The following is a 21,975-nucleotide window of genomic DNA, read 5'->3' on the forward strand; positions in this document are numbered from 1 at the left end:
CCTACTTCTTGGTTCACCCCTCTACTCTTTACATTATTCTGAGATGCACCCTTTCCAACCTACCGCAGATGCTCCCCACCTCAACCTGCGATCACCACACTAGATGGCTCTCTAGGCAAATTTGTGTTCTCTTTAAATTCCTGCTACTTCTCTATAACTCCCTCCATTATATTGCCCCTACTCTCTTTCTGAATGCATGCCATGGTACTCTCCCTCTCACATTCTCTCCACCCTACTTTCTGCCTGCCTTCACTCCTTTTCCCTACTTGCCCCAGTCCACTGGCTATGCTCTCCCCCTGGTCATCAAAAAACAATCTCATTGGTGGACTCAACTCTTCAAAACAAGGGTCAATCTCCACCTGCTCGCGATGGAATGGTCCCCCAACACTCTTTTATCCGAATGAATCACTCAACCCACCTTTCCTGCATTCTGCTTTCAGGACTACTGTCTGTATTTGTAAATACATAATTAGTGGCCTCAGGCTCCCAGACTCAGTGTTAAAAATGCTTTAATGCCCTCCAATTCCTATCTCTGGTATATGTTCCTACTTTTACCACTTCACCACCTGATATGGGCCATTCAAGCCAACAATGGTTTTATGTAAAGGCACCTTACACTAGGACTATTTCTGCTCTGTTATAGCCTACTTTGTAAGTGATTTCTGTTCTAAATGACATCCTGTTTTTATATTTGTTTTTAAAACAAATACACCTGTCGGAGTAGGCAATACAATTACAACCTTCAGTACTACTGTATGTGGTGTTAGCCACCTCTGGATTATTAGAAGATTACTGCTAATGACCCTTGTACAACTGTGCAATGATCTTAGTGACAAATGACAAAGAAACACAGACTACAACATATTTAATTCTGGAATAAAATATTTACTGGTCAAAGGTTTACAGAACACAGATAACTATTAAACAGTGGTTATTGGAACAAGGCCAATATCTTTTTGTTAGTCTTTCTTTGTAGAAAGGATACCATTAAGAAAAAGCGAGGGACTGGTTGCCTCTGGACCACCAATTAAATCGTGTCAATTCTTGATGCAAAGATGCACTGAAACCATTAGTAACAACCACAGTTGTTTTCTTTCCTTTTCTATTGGATGTGTGCATGCGTTGTTCACGATAACAACGGCTTGTATGCAAGTCTTGAAACTCCCCACCCTCTGAACATGATCTCGTTTTCAGCAATAATGAAGGTCACTTTCCAATGCTAAACATTGTGCTTTGCATAATTGCTTAATCGCGCCTGGAAGCCGGGTAATGGATTTATGCTCAAAGCTATAACTTCTAATAGAGGAGGAAGGGGAGGGCTCAAGCATCTGTTTAGGTGCCACTTCACAGACACTGCTCAAAAGTCACAATTACATGTTAATACAAAGCATTGATTGCTCCTCCGGGATCTTCTGGGGAACAGGATGAACCATGTTTCCAAGCAGATGTACTGCAATACGCCATTGTGCCCATGCTTGTTGAAAACAAACATGCATGCATTTTTACTACAGAAATTTGACTAGATTACCATGTGTTTCCATATGGCCAAACGTGTGACTATGTAAACGTTTGTGTACTGTGTTCTAATACAATATTACCCATCAGCCAGAACGACCAAAACAGGGGTGGGGTTCATGAACATCCCTGCGTTTCGCTTAATTTCTACCTTTCCGAAATGATTTTGTCTGAGGCTGTTTTAGGAAATTAATGTTACACTGTTTTGCCATTGATAGAGTGATCTTAGGGCAATGTATGTATGGCCAATCTGCATATTAAAAGGCTTTAGGAGGGTGTCAGAGTTATTGGAATTTTGTAGAGGATGAGAAGATCTCAGCATGCTATACATCATCGCCAAATACATCCATGGGGCCCTGGCTCAGAAGGAACAATGTGTTGCCTAGTAACGGGAATTTATAAGTATAAGCACTTTATATCGGCTGCTATTTTTATAATGTTTTCGGTTCCAGTGGTTATATTTTAGCATTGCCCAGCTGGGGAAGTTTTATTAATCAAATATGTGACTTGCAGTTTTTATGGTTTTAGCAAATATAATGTTGTTAATCAATTGTTAAATTTGGGATTCGGACCCCAAATGTAATTTGTGTTAGGACATACATTTTAATGTGTTAATACGGCCGTCGTGAAGAAGGGCTGCATGAAATGATATATATAAGAGCCACTAGAGTCCAAGAATTGCTGCTTTTCTCAAAATAATTTCTTTGCAAATTGTTTGTTTTAACTATGTATGTATTATTTGTCTGTTTGCATTGATTAACACTAAATGTATGTGCTTCTGCTTTTATGGTTTTACACCGAAATAAAGCTGATGATGATGATGAAAATAATCCCTACCATGGGTAAAATAGACACATTTTAGGCCATTCAGCTTGGATCGTCATGAAGCAGTGGTTGTCAAACACGCTTGGTATAAATCAAAAAATGCAACACATTCATCAATCTCTCACTGCATATATTTACCAGATTATTGTTGGTACAAGTAAAAGACTGTGAGTTCACATCCAGTGGATGCCCAGGCGTGTAGGGCTGGGCAGAGGGAGCCAGGGGTTCATGTGAATATGAATTCAGCTTCACTCCTAAAAGTCAAGGTCCTTTCACCTAGAACATGCACCTAAAACGTGAATGCTTACGGCTCTATGCCAACCTCAGAATAGGTGTATTTATTTATTTGTGTACAGGAGGAACAATGCTCTTTTGATCAGAAAAGCACGCTCAATAGACAAGACATCAGATTTGATGGGAAGCATTGAACTTCTTACAATGGGGTGAGTTTGAAGCTCATTCGGACCAGCTAGTTGTGGAGGGGAGTAAATGAAACAGTCATCAGGGACAATACATAAGTGTACACACATAGATTTAGGACAACCAACATTGGACATTTATAAGTGCAGGTAGGTGGTACGGTCAGCTGTACCCGTGATGTGACCATGATGTGTGAAGTGCTAGAGAGGAGGCAGAGGAAGTGAGGGACAGAGGCAGGTTAGAGGTGAGGTGAGGTGAACATGTTAAGTAGAAGGCAGATGAAAGGTAGGTTAAGAGGATAACTCAGAGACGAAGGGGTAGGCTTTTCATATAATGCTGATTCCGTCATATGTGTAGGTGTTTGTGTATGATTTAATTATGTGTGTTTCCCTCATTCCACACATTTTCCTCTGCTTCCTCTTCCTAGCCATGTCTCTTCTCCCCCTTCCACCATTTCCATCCCTATCTCACTTTCCTCCGCTCCTTCTTTCATCTTGTCACGTTTTCCCCTTCCATATATGGAAATCATTGCTAGTCTGTGTTTTCTAATCTACTATAGTGTGCAGTTTTGGCAAACCAGAGCTGCGTGCCAAAATATCTTCAAAAGGGTTTGCTCTAAATATTTGTGTACCAAACTGAATTTGCCAAGATGTCTGTAGAGACAGTCTAAACATTTAATACTGATAGTTTTCTTCAGTTGTGACATACCGTGACTTGATCAATCTGTGGGCTTTATTAAGTTGCCACCCACCACCGCTGGCCAGAGCATCTAGTTGTCCCACAACTCTTCCTAATTTGCCAGAGACAATACTAGTTCATAATTAAATGTGAATGGCAAGATGGAGATAGGTAGATTTCAGTGGAGTAGAGCTTACAGAGGAGCTGTTGACACAAAGTTCATTAATGAGCCAAAGGCAATATAGGCTTGTGTTGAACACCTTGGAGAAGTCTATGCCGTGGCTTGTGGGTTACTATGTGATGTCTGCTGGTCATTATTTCTCTATGACGCAAGGTACTGGCGCCAACTGTTGTGTGTAATTTGCTTTGAGATACATCTTGTCTGCAATACAGAAGACTACATCTTCCTTAAGTGCAATAGCAAGATTCCACTGGAAAATCTGATGCTACATAACCCTAGATAGCAGGCAGGAGCCACTGCTCTCCATCTCTAATTAATGGCATAACAAAGGTTCTCAATGGGAAATGCAAACTTTGACCGATGAATTCTGTGATTCCTTTTCTCTACAGTTCTTAAACTTTAACAAATCTGCTGTTACGTATTCATGTTCCATGAGACTCTTCTACCTGAGTTCTTGCACTGTGTGTCTCTAGTCCCTGAGATGCTAATTACGGGCAAGGGGATTCCATAGTTAATTTCAGACTATTTTAATTTGTGTTTTTAAGTGTTTCCACTCAAAACTCACCATAATAGGAGTATTGCTATAGTGAGGTTCCTTAAAAGTGGTCACTCTTCCCAATATGTGATCCAATGTGTCTGCATTGCTGTGCATCACTCCAGGCTAAGTCCATCTGTCCCAGTGACGTATGTTCTTGTTTTCTGATTTTCTGGACTTGTGGACTCCCCCAGCCTTATCTATATCTGATTTGATTGATTTGATTTTAACTTTTATAGAGTGCATACCCAGTGGGACCCAAGCAGGAACTGCATCTGGACGCTGATGTTAGATTCTGATGTATCATAAACCACACAGAGCCATCAGTTCATACTTAAGTTAATTGCTAAATAGATTACATAAAAATATGAGTTATTAGTGTCTTTCTAAAAGTGGAAAAGGACGTGATCTGTTGAAGATTTAGCTGAAGTGAGTTCCAGGACCGAGGCCCAAAGGATGAGAAACGCCTGTCCCCCCAAGTTTCCCTTTTAACGGATGGAACTGTCAGAAGACACTGGTCCGCAGAGGGGAGAGGTCGTTTTGGGCATTTGGTTTTCATTTCTGGGATCAAATAGGCTGGTGCAAGGCCATTAATGCACTCAACACCAAACATAAAACTTTGAACAAGATTTGCTGATGAACTGGGAGCCAAAGGAGGCTCTTGCGATATTGTGAAATTGTTGTCTTCCTTGGGAACGAAAATATCAGCCTGATTGCCGAATTCTGTGCAACCTGCAATCTCCTAATTTTGAATTTTTGGACACCCAAAAGAAGGGCATTGCAATAGTCCAATTTTGAGTTTGTGAGTATGCCTGCCACAATTGGACGGTCTGTTTCCACAATAAGAGGCAAGATGGGCTTAATAAGTTTCATTTGGTAGTACACAGATCTAACCTTCTGATTGACATAGAGGTTACAGTCCATACTGGATTGCCAGGTGCAGCCAAGATTTGTTACTGCATCTGAAAATTTAGTAGGAGCTCCAAACAATGCAGGACACAGAGTACATTGCAGGGTGCTTGCCACCTTTCTCTTGGGGCCAAGAACAATAATCTCCAAAATCTCTGCAATACTTTCCATGTTCTTTCAAATATTTTCACATTGTTTGCCACCTGTCTTTCTAGGAGATTCTTTGCTATGTTAGCATTCGTCAATTAATCATATCTTCTTTTGGTGGCCTTTCATTACCATTTTTCATTGCAGTTTATCTGCCATTGAATTAATTTTGGTGGGGCTATTGTTCAAATCCTTCACAAACCCTTCAGTTTTTAGATTCTTTTTTCTTCAAATGTTACCGCTAGCTTTTTAGTAGTTTTTGCCAGTTATTCAACATTCTGAAGGAATTGTGATATTAAGAGCTTTTAAAAACAAATCTTAGTTAAAGCCTTGACTTGACGTAACTTAATTCCTAAATTCAGATGTTATTTATTTTGAGAGCTTCCATATAACATAATGCAAACAGACAATATTTACCAAATGGTAGTAACCCCAGTTACCACGCTTGCTCTTACATGCCGCCGATTACAGAACAAAGTAGATGTCTGGAGAACTCAGATGGGGCGAAATCACGCAGGCAGTGACCTCTTCGTACATTGGCTTAGTGGTAAAGGCAACATTTGTGTTGGGAATGCACTTGGCAAATATCGTCCTTTCCTTCGCCCGCCAATGCTGCAAGCGATAAGGTTGGACACAGTGTGAGTACAAACACATCCCACATCCCCCCCAAGAACACTCTGCCCCCCGCTGGAGTGTTATGAGGTCACAGGGTCACAGTCACCTGAAAATCCCTCCTCCTTTTGGAGGTGGGACAGGAGGGACCCCTTTTGTCCCGACAGCCTAGTTTTTGCCACAAATCCATTCGAGTATCGCTGGGAAATGAAACTGCCAAGTGGAAAACAAATGTTCAACATAGCCTGAGGGTTTGGTAATGCTCTTTCTAATCCCTTTCATCTTCAGATTCACTGCCGGATAAAGGAATTTTGATGTGGCCCAGTCAATCCTAGTGGGTGAATGCACCTGTGAAAGGGATACCAGAGTGTGGGTATGAACCTTTGTGAGTGCTATATGCGCACACACTTTTTATGTAAACACCTTGACTTCATCCTTTTTTTCCCTTCAAAGATGCACTTCATTATCTCAGGCCACATGTTCTAACCCCCGTTCCCACGTTTCATGTGTTTGCACAAAAAATTGGTGAAGGATCACTCAGGGGATACATGGTCATCATGTCTGTGGAGTACACTACTTTGGAGGAATTTACCAAAACATTATGGCCTTTGATATATATATATATATATATATATATATATATATATATATATATATATATATATATATATATATATATATATATATATATATATATATGATAACTTCAAAGCTTTGACAGCTTGCTATTTGCCTTTCTCTCCCAGACACTTCCCCTTAGCCCACCCCCTTTTTCATTTTCTGTGATGGCAGGTACACAGCGAGGCTTATGACTCCTATGAAGCCCTTTGTAGCCCGAACTCAAAGATCTTTCTTCTCTTTAAGAGCCACTTGCCCTCCCACTGTACGGAATTATTTCTGCCAGTAATGACAAGTGCACGCTATGTGAGGCGTTAATTGAAGGATGTAAACCTTGTCAAAGGATTATGTACAATGAGTCCTTTCTGTAATGCTTCAATTACCACATTTATCAAATGCTAGGAACACTTCTCCCTTGATGCTACTCCTTTCTAATTGCTTGCTCTTTGTATTTCGTATCATCTGTTAGTTCTGCGTCGTCCTCTGGCTTTATTGTTCACATATGCAGAGTATATTTTGTAACTAAGGCACTGTGTCAAAACCAGAAACACATTTTGGTTCTTCAGGCTTGCAAATTAGTCCAGTAAACACTGCTGTAAGTTCCCTGAACATGTTAGTGTGGTTTAATTTGTGGTCAGAGGTAAGAGTTAATATTTGTTGGGAACACACTTCCAGCAAGCTGCCCTTATGGCAACATATCTTGTGAACAGAGACCTCTAAAGTGCTATTGTACTCCCTCTGCACATTCTTGAGTGATCCCAAATACCCACTCTTGCTATTACAGATGTTTCTACTAGGGAATACATGTTCCCTCCACAGATATATCCTTCCAATGCATTCTTTTCATCAGAGACACACTTGTCATAGTTATTGCACCACTACAAAATTCCAACATGCATTGAAAGAATATGGTTTTTACACTAGTGTTGCTTTTGTCTCAGTACTTTTTTACTAGGGCCAGGTGAAATGGCCACCAGTGGAGCAGAACAGGCAGAGGTTGACCTTGATTCCACTTCTGCGTGCGTCCCAGAATTAGAGGACTTTTCCCAACTTTTAATTGGTTTTGCTCCGCGGCAGAACTTTCACCATTTCAGGAGTTTGCATTGGCATGTTGCTTATTCTGCGAGCCACTGGCAAACGTAGCATGCCAGAAATAACTCTCGGTTGGCTCTGTTCATTTTGCTTGGTCAGTGTTTTTCATGTGGTTCTAAACATTGCTCGGATCTTGGGGCTCTAATGGGAATAGCTAATGGTAGGGGGTTTTCAATTTACCTGTTAGTGACAACCATTTGAGGGGCAGAGACCTGCTGGCTCAACCAGGCTAGTATAAATATGTGTCCTTGATCTGGTGCGGTCAGTAGCATTTGGCTACCTCTATCACTGAGGGCAACCTCAGTGGCTTGGGTATATGACGAGCAGTGACCATGACGACCACAACTACTACTATGCTGCACTTGTAACTTATTCCACTGGTAAGCAGGGGGAATTGACCCAGTATAATTATCTTTGTGTATCTCTCATGTGTCTGGGTGGGGGGTCCAACTTGTGTATCTCTCAAGCTTTTGGGTAGTCGGGCCAGACTGTTTATCACTCATGCTTTTGTGTGGTGGGTCCATCGTGTGTATTGCTTATGCATCTGAGTGGCAGGGCTAACTTGTGTATCGCTCATGCACTTGTGGAGTGGCTTGTTGTTGACTTGTGTTTTGTCACGCTGCCACATGGCCCTTCCCCTACGTCCACTGTAATGTGTGTAGCGTGGTGGGGCTAAAATGTGTATCTCAAATGCTGGGCCAATTTGTGTATATCTCCTACATTCTTGAGTTGTGTTGTCATGATCCCATGCCCCTTCCCTCTATTCCATTGAATTATGCGTAGGATGGAGGGGCCAACTAAGCTTGGTGCTCAGCTCAGCAGCAAATAGTCTTTGAATGTTGCTTTTTCACTGTGGGTGTGCAAATAAAATGTCCATCTGCACTCGCCATATGTCCACGTCACTGGCTTTGACAAGTATAATCTGTCTGAGAGAGAAGAAAAAGAGTTCATAAAAGCTGATGGAGAAGGAGGGGTAGGGAAGGAATTCCCATGTGAAGAAGAAATAGATGAACAAAGAAGATACATTTATGAAAAGAAATAATTAGCAAAGTCAGAGGCAGGAGACAAAGGCAAAAGGAGTTAGGAGAAGGAGAAGGCAGTGAACGATTACAACTAAGATTCAGAAAAAGTCGACGAGGATATGATATGATATGATATGGTATTTATAACGTGCTTATACACAAGTGTTTCAAGGCGTGAAAAGGCCAGGATGAGTTGAAAGGAAAGCAAATGGATCATTAAAGAGAAATGTTTAGCAGAGAAATGCATAAACCAAATGAAGAGAAGACAGGAGATTGAGGAACGTGATGCCCTGGATTTATACCAGCGCCTATCAGCCCTATGCAGAAAGCTACGCGCAGAGTCAATAGCAGGGGTCATCCAGGGTTGGGAAGGTTTATGAGAAGGAGAGGACGGATAGAGAAGGCACGAGGACAGAACGAGGACAGCACAGAAGAAGCAGAGTCAACAGATAAAGAAGAGAAGAGAAGAGAGTGCAGCAGAAGAGGTTGAGATTAGAAATGGGTGGAGATCACAGAGGAGAAAGGTTGATGAAGAGGCGTAAGAAACAGGTGGAGATGGAAGAACACATGACAAAGCAAGAATTTGAAAAAGGTGAAAAGATTAGATAAGAGAGGATCAGAGGATCAGAGGAGTCAGACATGGACAAATGGAGATTAAAGCAGGGATAATTAACTGGAAGGAAGGAGAGAAGAAAGGACTGCATCCAGATCATCACAAAAAGAGGAAACAGGGCCAGGTGGGTGATAGATAACCAGAAGAATAAGGGAGGGGTGGCAAGTGAAAGAGAGGTGATATTCAAAAGAAGAAAAAGTATGGCTCATAGACGCAGAGTCGGAAACAGGAGAAGAGTGAGAGAGAATACCAACCCCACTGCCCCGGCCAGAAAGGTAGGGGGGCTGAGAAAAGAAGGAAGAAGAGGAGGAAAGAGCAGCAGGAACTGCAGTATTTCTAGCAGAAATCCAAGTTTCAGTAATATACATGAAATGAAAACAGAATCGAGAAAAAATATCAGGCACAAAATGAGCTTTATGTCAAGGGAATGTGTGTTCCAGACAGGAATATTTACAGTCTTGGATAAATCAGTTACAGGATGATAGATAAGATTGTCCCGGTTGTGATAAGAGACAGGACAATAACAAAAGGAAAGAGAACCAACAGGAAATATATAGAACGAGACTGAAGAGAAATGAGAGAATGGGAAAGTATGTTACAAGAATGAGTATCAAAGCGCAGTATGGAAATAAGAAGGAAAATTCTCCTAAAACATCTGGGGGAGATAAGCACAGCGAGTGGCTGAAGTCCGGACTATGAAAAGAGATAAACTAACACAGAGAAAGAAAGAGAAACAAAGGAAGTAGTACAGCAGGAAAACGTAGCATAGTGAAAGAGAAAGTAAGAAGCTGCTGTCCGCTATGGACAGACGCAGACATTAGCAGAACGACTCTGCCAGACTTTGCTAGGCTTTGCCCTGGGGTAATTTAATCCCCTTCCAGGCTGATGACAGGTGGGGTGCGGGGGGCAGCAGATGGAGGCTGGTCAATGCCCATGCTAATCCCAAGCAGGAACCCGGGGAGGGGAAGCCCCTCAGATGGATGACAGTCCAGGGTGCAAGGCAGGCAACAGGAAGCAGCAACAAATGCTGCTTTGAAGTGAGCAAAATGCTCCCAGACTCTCCCAGACAGCTGGAGACAGGATCGATCTGATATCAAAACTGTCTTCTTAGTGTGCTTGACTGACGCCAGAGAGAGGGGGAAAACGTTCCAGGGGTGCAGGCTGGTCGGTGCATGTGAGTGAGAGAGAGAGAGCAAGACAAGAGAATAGGCTCGTTATAAATGCCATATCATATCATATCTACACTTTCCAGAATGCAGATCTTCCAGTGTCATTTTACAGCAGGGCCCCATCACTACTCTTCACCCCACCAAGCCCAGGCTCCCTCATAATGGAGGAAAAAAGAGAAAGTGGTTAGTCGTATGTGCGTGTGTGACAAGTGAGGACAAAAACGATGGGAAAGGTACTTATTCTTTACAGCAGTGCACCTCTTTATCATCTTCTGGCAGAGCACTATAATATGTTGCCCAGCAAACTCCTCTGATACTTCGCAATGGACTCTCCTTGGGGAGAAAAAAGACTAAAGTAGTTAGTCGGTGTGGGTGAGAGGAGAGAGGGGGATCCATGGGCATAGGTGTCATGCTGCTCATACTAGTCTTGTCTTCATTGGGGGGAGCAGAACTCTTTTTGCTGATGCGTCGCTCCTCATGCCGGGCAGCCCAGTACTCTTCAGGGTTGTGCTTCTTGTTGTGTTCAAGGCAAACTGCCATAAAACTATCAAGCGTCATCCCTCCATACCCCATCAGCAACCCACAGTATTGACATGATTGAACCAAGTAGCCAAGGAATGGCAAGCATACTGTGTTTTTATACAAACAATACGAGTGCCCCTTTGTGCAAGCGTGAGACAGGGCCAGGTATACTCTTTAAACAAAACGAAGGGTACCCACGCTTCAGACAGTCCTTGTTTCTGTCATAAATTTTAGTTATCTCCAAAAGTAGAGGAGGAGTGTGCTTTAAAAAGTCACATACAACCAAAGAGAAGTCCTTAGAGTGCAAGTTTAATTTAATACAGAAAAAGTGTTTTGTATTTAAATTCTTCAAACTTATAAATCTGTTTAACATAAACTTAATAAAAATATTGAAAGAAGAAAAGACATAAGACAAACCATTTATAATATGTACATAGTTTACAAAATAACAGAAAAAGACCATCACCAGAGCAATTCAAATGATTGTTGCCAAGTTAATTGGATACCCCTGCAGGAGACAGATTGCTCCTGCAGAAAATAAACTACAAGGGTGTGTTAAGAATTACCCTGATAGGTTAATGGAGGGTGTGTACATGGTCAATCAATAAACAGGATTTTTCTTATCTGACAACGTGCAAGAGAGATCAAAAACTGATTCACAATGTTATTCCATAAGGAAAGGAACCAAATATGGGAACACGTTTCGGCATGCCAGTACGTGTGGCATTCATAGTTAGAGCCTTCCTCAGGGCAGGAATAATGTTATAGGATTATTCACCCCTGTATAAACATCAAGGACAGGGGGAATCTGTGGTGCTGTTTCCCAGATATATTAGGAGTCTTTCAAATGCTTGAGGTAACATCTGTAATAGTCCACCAACGGTGCGTCTTGGCAGGTGCACTACCTCACTGTTGTGTAAATTCAACAATTTTCATGCCTGCTCTCTCAATTGGAATGTCCACTTTTCCCATCTCTGTGCCAACCGTTGATCATTAGCACTAGCTCCCATCAGCGTTAGCCAGCACAGCTCCTGCTGCCTTCGTATTCTGTCCCTCCAACAAAAACCACCTGGTAATAGAAAGATCCATCCAAAAGTCACCCAAATTGATAACGTGTGACCAAACTAAGTCCATGTATATTTCAGCATAGGAACCCGAAGTCTCACAGCAGCAGAGCAAGCAGGTGCCTGAAGATGCCAGTTAATGAGGGACATCACGCTTGACACGCCCTGCTCCGAGCATTCTAAAATTCCAGGCCCAGTGTTCCAGGCAGCAGTTAGCTCTTATCTGAGGACTGTGTTGGCACTACTGAAATCCCACAACCCAATAAAGCAGTAAGAGCAGGTACTTGACGAGCGTGTTTCAATGACATGCTTGTCGTCATCAACAGATGTTGAAGGCTTCTGGCTGAGGCACTTTGAGAAGCGGTGATGGTGGTTGCTGCTTTGCCAGTCATTGTGGTGGTCATCATGGTCATCGTCAAGGCAGTGATGGAAGCAGTGCCTGATGTTGTCAGTGATACTGGGCCCTTGGCACCCCCGGAGATCTTGAGGTATCATTTTAGATGCAGGGACATGGCCGATATGCCAACCAAAGGTTTGCCATAGATGACTCTTCTTCTGTCTTAGTGGTTGCGCTTGAAGAAAATGACAGTTGAAGTCGCTTTAATCCTGTCAACAATGGAAGGAAGGGTGAAGTGGCTCCAGACCCATGAGTTGCCTCTGGTGGTGGTTCTGGTGACTGCTGGTCTGGCAAAAGTTGGTCCGACGGTGGTCGTAGCGGCTGGTGGTGTTGATCGTGGTGGCTGCTAGTCCATTGGTGCTGGTGGAAGCTGCTGGTACAGTGGTGGTAGTGGGAGCTCCTGGCCTGACAGCTGTGCGTCCAGTGTTGATGGAGTCAGATTCTGTGGTGGTGAGGTATACATGCAGCACTGCTTGGCTGGCGAACATGCTCTCATTGAATCTGACATCTTACAGTTTGAAGCTGAGGCTTTATTCTGCTACTGGTGTGGCTCTGCTTTGAGGCAGCATCAGGTCCTGCTCCTCCTCTGATGATGTGCTGCTCCTGCTGCTGGCTACATATGGTGGGGCATCACCTTCTGTCGCCATTTTGTGCACCCTAGAGAATTAATTGAAAGGGAAATTAGTGTACTTGGAAAAGTCAGAGTGGGGAAAGCATGGAAAATTGAAAGAGGAAAGGAGGTGAGGAGAGAACAGAATGGAAAAGGAAGGGAGAAATTGGTGTTGTGCTGCTCTGCTTGTGCCTGATGATGGTGCCCCTGTCCCAAACAGAAGAGGTGTGGTAGAGACTGTGGGTAAGGCTGATTTATATAGCCAGGGGCCACCTACAAGGTAGCCAATCGCTTCACACTACTTTACAAATGCTTCGGTTTTGTATGTGTTTCTCGTCCCAACCCAAAACGTGGCTCGAACCACATGGGAAATTATATGAAATGCATGAATTACATCACTCGGAGCAAAGCCTGATATAATTGGCATGGTTGTGAAAGAGAAGCATACAGCTTGCGTCATCCAGCATGGGCACGTCATAAGGCACCTGTGCGTGAAAGAGAAACAGGGGCGGCCTTAGAGGCAGCAGTGCCCTGGGCAAATTGGCGTCTCCCCCTCCCTGCATGCCCACGGCTGGGCGGGGGGGTATGAGCGCCACATTTGTTTTGTCCCTCCCTGCTCCGGCACCTCGCAGGGGGTTACACTGGAATAGGACGCTCATGCATGCTAATGCATGAGCGTCCTATTCCAATGAAAACCTCCTGGCTCCCCCTTTGGAGCAGGGAGGTAAAACATGATGTGAACAGGGTGTTGATGCTCTGCATCAGCACCCTATTTGTATTAAATGCGCCCCACCGCTGCGGGTGCATTTAATAACAAAAGGGCGCCTGCCGCACCTTTTCTCACTACGCCAGCTCGGGGGAGCCCTGAAAAGACTCCCCTGACCTGGCATGGCAGTGGGGGGGGGGTAATGGCGCCCTGGGGGGGCATGGCACCGCGGGCTGTTTCTTGGCCCACCCCCCCCTTAGGCTGGCTCTGAAGAGAAACATATATATCATGTGATGCAAAACCAAATCATGCAGCTGCATGCATGCGCGGGATAAAGAAACACACACTTTCCTCGCAGCGAGCCAAAAACTGCATGCGCTTGAAATCTAATAACACAATCCACATTGCGAGGCAAAAGCAGGGGGGTGGACACATGCGCGCGAAAACGAATTATGCAACCTGCATTGTCTGGAGCAAAAGCTGAATACTGTCACGGCTCGCTCCCTTCGCTCCCGTTCCCGTCACTTGGGGGCATGTTTTGGGGTTTATTCCCTACTGGACATTTCCTCCGAACCTTATGCTGCAGTGCTGTGATGAATTGGGAGCGCTAAAACCTTATTTTCCAAGTTACTTTCCTTCCGGATCCATTCCAGGTTTTTGGCAGCCAGCATGCTACTTTAATCTAATGAATATGCTTCCCAGAATGCCTGGTTCACTGCTTCACCTCCTCCCTTGCATGACAAGGTTGGGTGGAGGATAGGCAACACCTGTGGCTGCAGGTGCAGCAGGCGGCACACCTGAGGGGTGTGCTCGTTAAGCAGCTTTAAAAGCCTCGGTTTACTTCAGTCCAGCGCTGGTCATTGTTGCAGTGTTCCTGTTGTGACTGGTCCCTTGTTCCTGGTTCCTAGCTTTTGTGCCTTGTTCCTAGTTCCTGTTTCTTGTTCCTCTGCCCTGGATTTCGAATTTATGTGCTTAATTGATTTCTGATTTCTGGATTTCCCTTTCTGTCTTCCTCTGTCTGCAGGCAGCCTTTCTCTGTGCTCTACCCTTTGATGCAGCCCAATTTGCCTGTGTTCTGTTTCTTTGATGCTGTCCTTTTCTACTCAAAAACTTAATGCATTAGTCTTTCCCTTTTATAGATTTAGCTTCCTGCCTTTTCTCCTTGGATGGGTGGGAAAGGTTTCCTTTTGTGATATCATTTTCCCTTCTCCTGATCCTTACCTTCTATTGGGATCCATTCCATGTTTTCCTTTGCACTTCTGCATTTATTTCCCATTGATTATTAGGTGTGGGGTGCAGTTGTAACTAGCCCCTGTGTGAATGCCTTTTGATTTCCTCTCTATTCTATCATCACATTTCCTACTTGCCCCTTGACTTGGGTCTTATGTATTTAGTTATCCTCCACCCATTGCTGTTATAGCCTTCTGGGTCCCAGTTTGATCAACTGGGTTTGTGGGTTTACTGACATTCAAGTGGTCTTTCTGGTCCTCGTGAGTACTGTTTCTAAGTTCCTTATTCAGTATCATCCAGAGTGTCAGCTCACAGATCCTGTCCTTGCTTGCCCTCTTCGTGGGCTTAGCGCTGTCAGTATCTGTAATAGCATAGTGGGTAAGGAGTTTGCCGACTTTCCTTTCAGTTATAAGAAGGTTCTAAGTGCTTACCCCACATCCCTTTTCATATATTGGTATTATTGTTTCACTCTATTTGCACTCCTGGGTTTTAGTATACACGAGTCTTGGGTATTGTATGCACGTTGTTAGATTCAAAGTTGTTCACTGTGCGATTCCGTGCACATTTCCCTTGACACATTCATTGCCTTCCTCCTTTCTTAACAGAATGACCAGCCGTTATTCCCGTTTGAATATGGCCAGTTTAAGAAAGAAAGGCAGCAAGGCCACTAACAAGTTTGTACAGAAAGCTTCCCTTACGTTTACCTGTGACAATCAAATCACTGATCCTGACTTAAATGAACTCCTTGTCACGAATGGGTATTTTTACGTGCAAAATATTTCTCCCACAGGATGGCCCATCGTACATTGCCTGATCCTAGTTCTGTCTTTAATTTTGATCCAGATTCTATGTCCGCACAAGCCTTAGCAGCGGAAAACAACACACTGCTAGATTTATTACACACGAGTACCTCTGTTGTTGAACCCCATGATTCCGGTTGTGCTTTATCTCAGATTGAACAGTTTCATGATTCAAACATAAAGAATGGAGGGGTTCCTTGCATACCTTCTGTTTTCAGCCCTCAGTCTACAGCTTACTCCTCTGCACAAGTGCTTACTGTAGTCCCTAATGCCAAGAGGTCTGATGTCAATAGTCTGCTTAAGGGAAACACAGACCAAGTCGGTAAGAGAGAGTATAGATCACAAAACCTGCAGGCAGTAAATGACAATGTACAATCAGTGCACATCCGGATGGCTAGGGCAGGATCCAGCCCTGATGGCACCATGCCTTCCCCTGTGCCTACTGATAGGGATGTACAGTTAAGGCGGGGCATGCTAAAAGCTGAACTTGAGGAGTTAAAACAAGAATATATTACTTTATAAGAGGAGAATAAGACCTTACAGTCTTTTCTGAATACACCTCAAACTTTATCCGTTGATGAAGTGAATACTGTTCAGTCCCTGAGTGCGGAGATTTTTGTAGGTCATGATACTTGTCAATATGAAAAATCTTTTGGGAGTGAAAGTCCTTTTTCTAGCACAACACTTATTCAGGGCACAGGTTCTGACAATTGTTCTACCATTTGTCAGGAATTGCTGTTAGCTGAAGATTTACAAGCCACTCCTTTACCTAAGATTTCCTGTGTAGCAGTTTGTCATAATTCTGAGCTTGAACACATACATGCTTCTGATTTCCAAACACAATCCACAATGGTGGCATACACAGAATCAGTCACTACTGTAGGCTTAGGTTCTGCCCTTGAGCTAGCTGCTGAGACTGAAGTACACATTCAAGCTGATGTGGAAAACAATGCTACCTCTGTGTTCGCTCCTCCTTCTGCCAATTTTTGTAACAACGAACAGTCAAAGACAGTACAGAATTCTTCTTTTGATGGACTCTTTCCACAGTATACTGAACCAAAGACCCGGCAGGCGATTCCTGAACTGTTGATTGTTAATATGCCACTTTCTGAAGCTAAAACAGAGGAATGGGCATTTGACGAAATCCTGATTAACAGAGACTTCACTATGGTGATTCCTCTGGTTGATTTTGACTTTTACAAAGGAAGAGACTCTGTGTGATCCACTAAGGAGAGGGACGGCATGGGTACAGCTCAGTCTTTGGTTACTGGGCCCAAGGAGTCAACCGCCCTAAAGGTGCTTTCCATTCCTGAGCCACAAATATGTCTGTCGACTTCTGGGGCTTCAGTCTGTCCTCCCTCAACCATTGACTCTTCGATTATCCAGTCCACGGCTCTGCAGTCATCGTTGACACACGTGTCTTCAATTAATGAACAATTGCTATGTCTGCCAGTCACTCAAGAGCCTTCACCATGTACGTGGTCAGAGCCAAAGACCTTGACAAGTTTGTCTTCAGCTAACGAGACGGCTCCAGCTTGCATGCCCTCAGCCTCAGAATTTCCTCTGGTATGCCTGTTTTCGGCTACAGTGACTCATCCAGCAGATTATCCTTCTGCCATGGAGCCTCTGGTAGCACATCCTGAGTGCATGTCTTCAGTCCCAGAGCCCACTGCTAGTTTGGCTTCAGTTCATGAGAGACCTGTATCCTGTTCAGCCTCGCTGCCAATATCGGAGGTGCACCTGTCTACTCTGTCTGATCATGTTGCATATTCTTCTACTTCAGAGTTACCTCCTGAATCCCAACCATTTATTATGGATGAATGTCCAGCCTGCCCTTCTTATGCTTCAGGGGGATCACCAGAATGCCTGCCTCTTACACAAGTTGATTCTCCCAACTGCTTGACTGTAGCATCAGCGCCTCCCGAATATGCAACATCTGAGTCTGAGACTTCTGCCAGCTCTCTCTTCAGAAACATCAAGCTGGATCACGACTCGGGAGGGTCTTACATGCGAGGCCGTTGGACTTGCCTGGAGTGTTACGAGAGGGAGACGGATACCATCCGCCATGGCCCAGTCACCGAACAAGTAGCCGACCAGGATAGCGGGCTGGACGGTTCGCATTTGGGGACCGGTTTGGATCAGCCGCTTGACAACGTTCTTGTTGCCGGATCCCACATGAGCCTGAGGGAGGGGACGGGCACGGCCCCCCAGCTGCAGCACCAGTCGGGTGCAAGTAGCCAAAGGAAGGGTATGACTGCTGCAGTTCAAGATGTGCCTGTTATTGCTCCTGCTGCGAGTGTGCCTGATGTGCCAAGTACTGCGTCTAACACTCCTATCGGTATGCCAAACGTCCCTGCGGTTGTATCCCACGTGCAACAAGGTGGCTACATGACTGACACCAGGAGTGCCAGCCTTGTACAACCCATTGGACTTCCAGGCCCCCAAGGCGTAGAACAGATGCAGTCGAACCTTGGTCACCCTCAACCACAGGCCTTTACCCAGATGGATGATGGGAGAAGATCCGAACCTCTACCTCGGCCGCCACCTTCTTTTTCTGAACATGAACATTTCCTGAAACCTGCTATTTTCTCACCTCCTGTGTGTCCACTCTCGGCGGGGAGGCTACCAGAGCATCTACCATTGTCTAAAGCATGTTGCACTAGCCTGCCTCCCTCCTCAATGATGTATGAGTGTTCGCTCCCCGTGACTGAGCTTCCTGGCCCTTCCAACTCTGCTTCGGGTCCTGCAAGTCCTTCATGCCTTTCTTCGACCCATGAGTCTCTTCCTCACCGAAAACCTGCCTATGGCTCTTCTAGACTGCGGCCTGATTCTATTCATTCCAGTCCCTCTGCTTTTGCCCACGGGTCATCATTTCCGTCAGTGCCACCTCCGTAGACAAAGTGCTCCTGTCATGGAAGGAAGATGTTTTGTGCGGGTGACGGCCGCCTGGAGTCGGCCGTGGGAGGGGGTATAGTGTCACGGCTCGCTCCCTTCGCTCCCGTTCCCGTCACTTGGGGGCATGTTTTGGGGTTTATTCCCTACTGGACATTTCCTCTGAACCTTATGCTACAGTGCTGTGATGAATTGGGAGCGCTAAAACCTTATTTTCCAAGTTACTTCCCTTCCGGATCCATTCCAGGTTTTTGGCAGCCAGCATGCTACTTTAATCTAATGACTATGCTTCCCATAATGCCTGGCTCACTGCTTCACCTCCTCCCTTGCATGACAAGGTTGGGTGGAGGATAGGCAACACCTGTGGCTGCAGGTGCAGCAGGCGGCACACCTGAGGGGTGTGCTCGTTAAGCAGCTTTAAAAGCCTCAGTTTACTTCAGTCCAGCGCTGGTCATTGTTGCAGTGTTCCTGTTGTGACTGGTCCCTTGTTCCTGGTTCCTAGCTTTTGTGCCTTGTTCCTAGTTCCTGTTTCTTGTTCCTCTGTCCTGGATTTCGAATTTATGTGCTTAATTGATTTCTGCTTTCTGGATTTCCCTTTCTGTCTTCCTCTGTCTGCAGTCAGCCTTTCTCTGTGCTCTACCCTTTGATGCAGCCCAATTTGCCTGTGTTCTGTTTCTTTGATGCTGTCCTTTGCTACTGAAAAACTTAATGTATTAGTCTTTTCCTTTTATAGATTTAGCTTCCTGCCTTTTCTCCTTGGATGGGTGGGAAAGGTTTCCTTTTGTGATATCAGTTTCCCTGCTCCTGATCCGTACCTTCTATTGGGATCCATTCCATGTTTTCCTTTGCACTTCTGCATTTATTTCCCATTGATTATTAGGTGTGGGGTGCAGTTGTAACTAGCCCCTGTGTGAATGCCTTTTGTTTTCCTCTCTATTCTATCATCACATTTCCTACTTGCCCCTTGACTTGGGTTTTATGTATTTAGTTATCCTCCACCCATTGCTGTTATAGCCTTCTGGGTCCCAGTTTGATCAACTGGGTTTGTGGGTTTACTGACATTCAAGTGGTCTTTCCGGTCCTTGTGAGTACTGTTCCTAAGTTCCTTATTCAGTATCATCCAGAGTGTCAGCTCACATATCCTGTCCTTGCTTGTCCTCTTCGTGGGCTTAGCGCTGTCAGTATCTGTAATAGCATAGTGGGTAAGGAGTTTGCCGACTTTCCTTTCAGTCATAAGGAGGTTCTAAGTGCTTACCCCACATCCCTTTTCATATATTGGTATTATTGTTTCACTCTATTTGCACTCCTGGGTTTTAGTATACACGAGTCTTGGGTATTGTATGCACGTTGTTAGATTCAAAGTTGTTCACTGTGCGATTCCGTGCACATTTCCCTTGACACATTCATTGCCTTCCTCCTTTCTTAACAAATACAAGAAGCAAGCTCGCTAACAAATCTAGCGCAGAGATGCGATACAAGCCAAACAAAACACGGATTTCACTTGTGCGGTGGGCGTGTTTTAGAAAAAGACAGGATTATGCGCAAAAGCCAAGTGCAAAGTGTGAACGGTGTTCTACACACCGGAAACATTTTTTAAATTCGTGTCCTGCTGATAGGGAGTGAAAATTCCACATATTCCATGGTGGCGGGTGGATCAGGAGAGCCTGGTGAACCTAATCTGAATCTAGAACATTTTGCGTTTGCGGCCCATGGAGGGGAACCGGATGAATTTGCCCAGTCCGATGTATTACACTTTCACGGGGTGCACTGTTATGTGGCCATCAGTTCCTCTTAATGTTGCTCACATTCCATGATGCCTTCAACTGAACTGAACAAAAGCGACCTCTTCCTAACTATGTTCACACCATTTTCTTAAATCCTAAAATTCAGACATAGTGGCAGATCTGTTTGAAAATAGAAAAAGCTGTGTCTTTTGCGAATAGGCCAATGTGAATGAATTTGACAAGCTTTTTTTGCCTGTTTGCGATACACTGTATGAACTTGTTTGTTATTTCATCATGCAGATGCCAGTGTATTACTACTCATCTGGGCAATACCCTACCTCAGCAAACCAGGCGTACCGGCCAATGGCCTCAGTTCCGTACAGTGCACAAAGAGGTCAACAGATAACGCAGACTGCACAGCAATCAGGTACGTTCCCAAGTCCTCAACTGTTCTGCGAATTCCTTTGTTTTCTGAGTTCCTTGCCACTTGTCCATCATTGTGACGCAATTATGCCATAGTTCGAAGTGGGAAATATTACAGAAATGTAAATGATAAAAACTGCTTTCTCTTTGAAAGTTGAAATTGTGCTTTGCGAATAGTGCAGTCATGGTAGCAACCATAACACAGAGAGCGGTTCTCATGGCATTATCATGTCAAGCAGTCACTCTAGCTCCATCTCAAACCTGGATCTCTGAGCTCCTTGTCGGACACACAACCTGACCCATGGGAACGTTGCACTCACTCTGGACAATGACAAGTGTTTGTATGTTGTAAACCCATGCTTTGTGTTGCTTATATGTGTTCGTATATGTAACCACATGGTTTATTTTATGCATTTACACATTTAGTGAGAGTCGGATTAGGAGACACCAATTTCTGTTGCTATAATATGTAATTGGTATAACTGCATTTTGCTGAAACGATTTACATGAAAGCAAAATAAAAATCATTATTTGTAAAAAATAAAAAGAAATTATTTTAATTATGTTTTACAATTGCCTTGGATTCCATTTTGTCAATATACATTTGTTATGTGTGTAACATATATGTTTAGACAAGAAAAAAAGTGGTACTCCCCACTCAAAGGGAATGGCTTTTCTTGTAGCTGTTCGTGGTTCTGATTCGTAGAACAGTATGTGGCCTTTCTTTTTTTTTCGGAAAAGGTTTAGATTAAAGATTCCAACCCTTCAGTTCATAGCCAGCAATCAAACATCCCTGGTTGACACAAGGGTGTGCGTAAGCAGAGCTAGGTTGGAGTCCTTCCCCTTAAACTCGATTGTTCTACTTGTGCGACCCACAACAATGTACCAACTATGCAGACAGATCTAGTCAGGCGGGTGGCATTATAGTGAAACATGACGAATGTTTTAGTTAACTTGCTTTAGCTATGCAAATATTATGAGTCGTCTGAATACCTATAAGAAATTTGAATGAGAACAATTTAGTAACATTTGAAACGTGTACTCCCTTAGTATTCACATTGCTCATGCTTCCTCTTGCAATGAAATCCACAGTCCTTGCTGATCGTGAGGGCAACCTGGCACCCATCTGTGTCATGTCTTAGGACAAGTTTCGATAGCAAGAGCACAACACATTGTGCTTTTGACTAAACATGTTGGGCCTGATTCATGGAAGTGTTTTATAATGGCACAATCCCATAGGAAAATGTTCCATTAATCAGGCCCTAAATATA

The 21,975-nt window shown here is 44.0% G+C and overlaps 1 protein-coding gene across 6 annotated transcripts in view; it reads left to right on the forward strand.

Moving 5' to 3' along the window:
- ARPP21 (cAMP regulated phosphoprotein 21) overlaps positions 1–21,975 on the forward strand; it is a 443,564-nt gene that overhangs the window by 325,410 nt on the left and 96,179 nt on the right. For all 6 annotated transcript variants that reach the window (XM_069613189.1, XM_069613192.1, XM_069613193.1 and 3 more), the window contains one exon: positions 20,582–20,708. In XM_069613189.1, the coding sequence (XP_069469290.1) occupies positions 20,582–20,708 (127 nt within the window). The remainder of the gene's footprint in view (positions 1–20,581; positions 20,709–21,975) is intronic.

The sequence above is a fragment of the Ambystoma mexicanum genome, chromosome 5p (assembly GCF_040938575.1).
Source record: "Ambystoma mexicanum isolate Mex_15411 chromosome 5p, UKY_AmexF1_1, whole genome shotgun sequence".
Lineage (NCBI taxonomy): Eukaryota > Metazoa > Chordata > Amphibia > Caudata > Ambystomatidae > Ambystoma > Ambystoma mexicanum.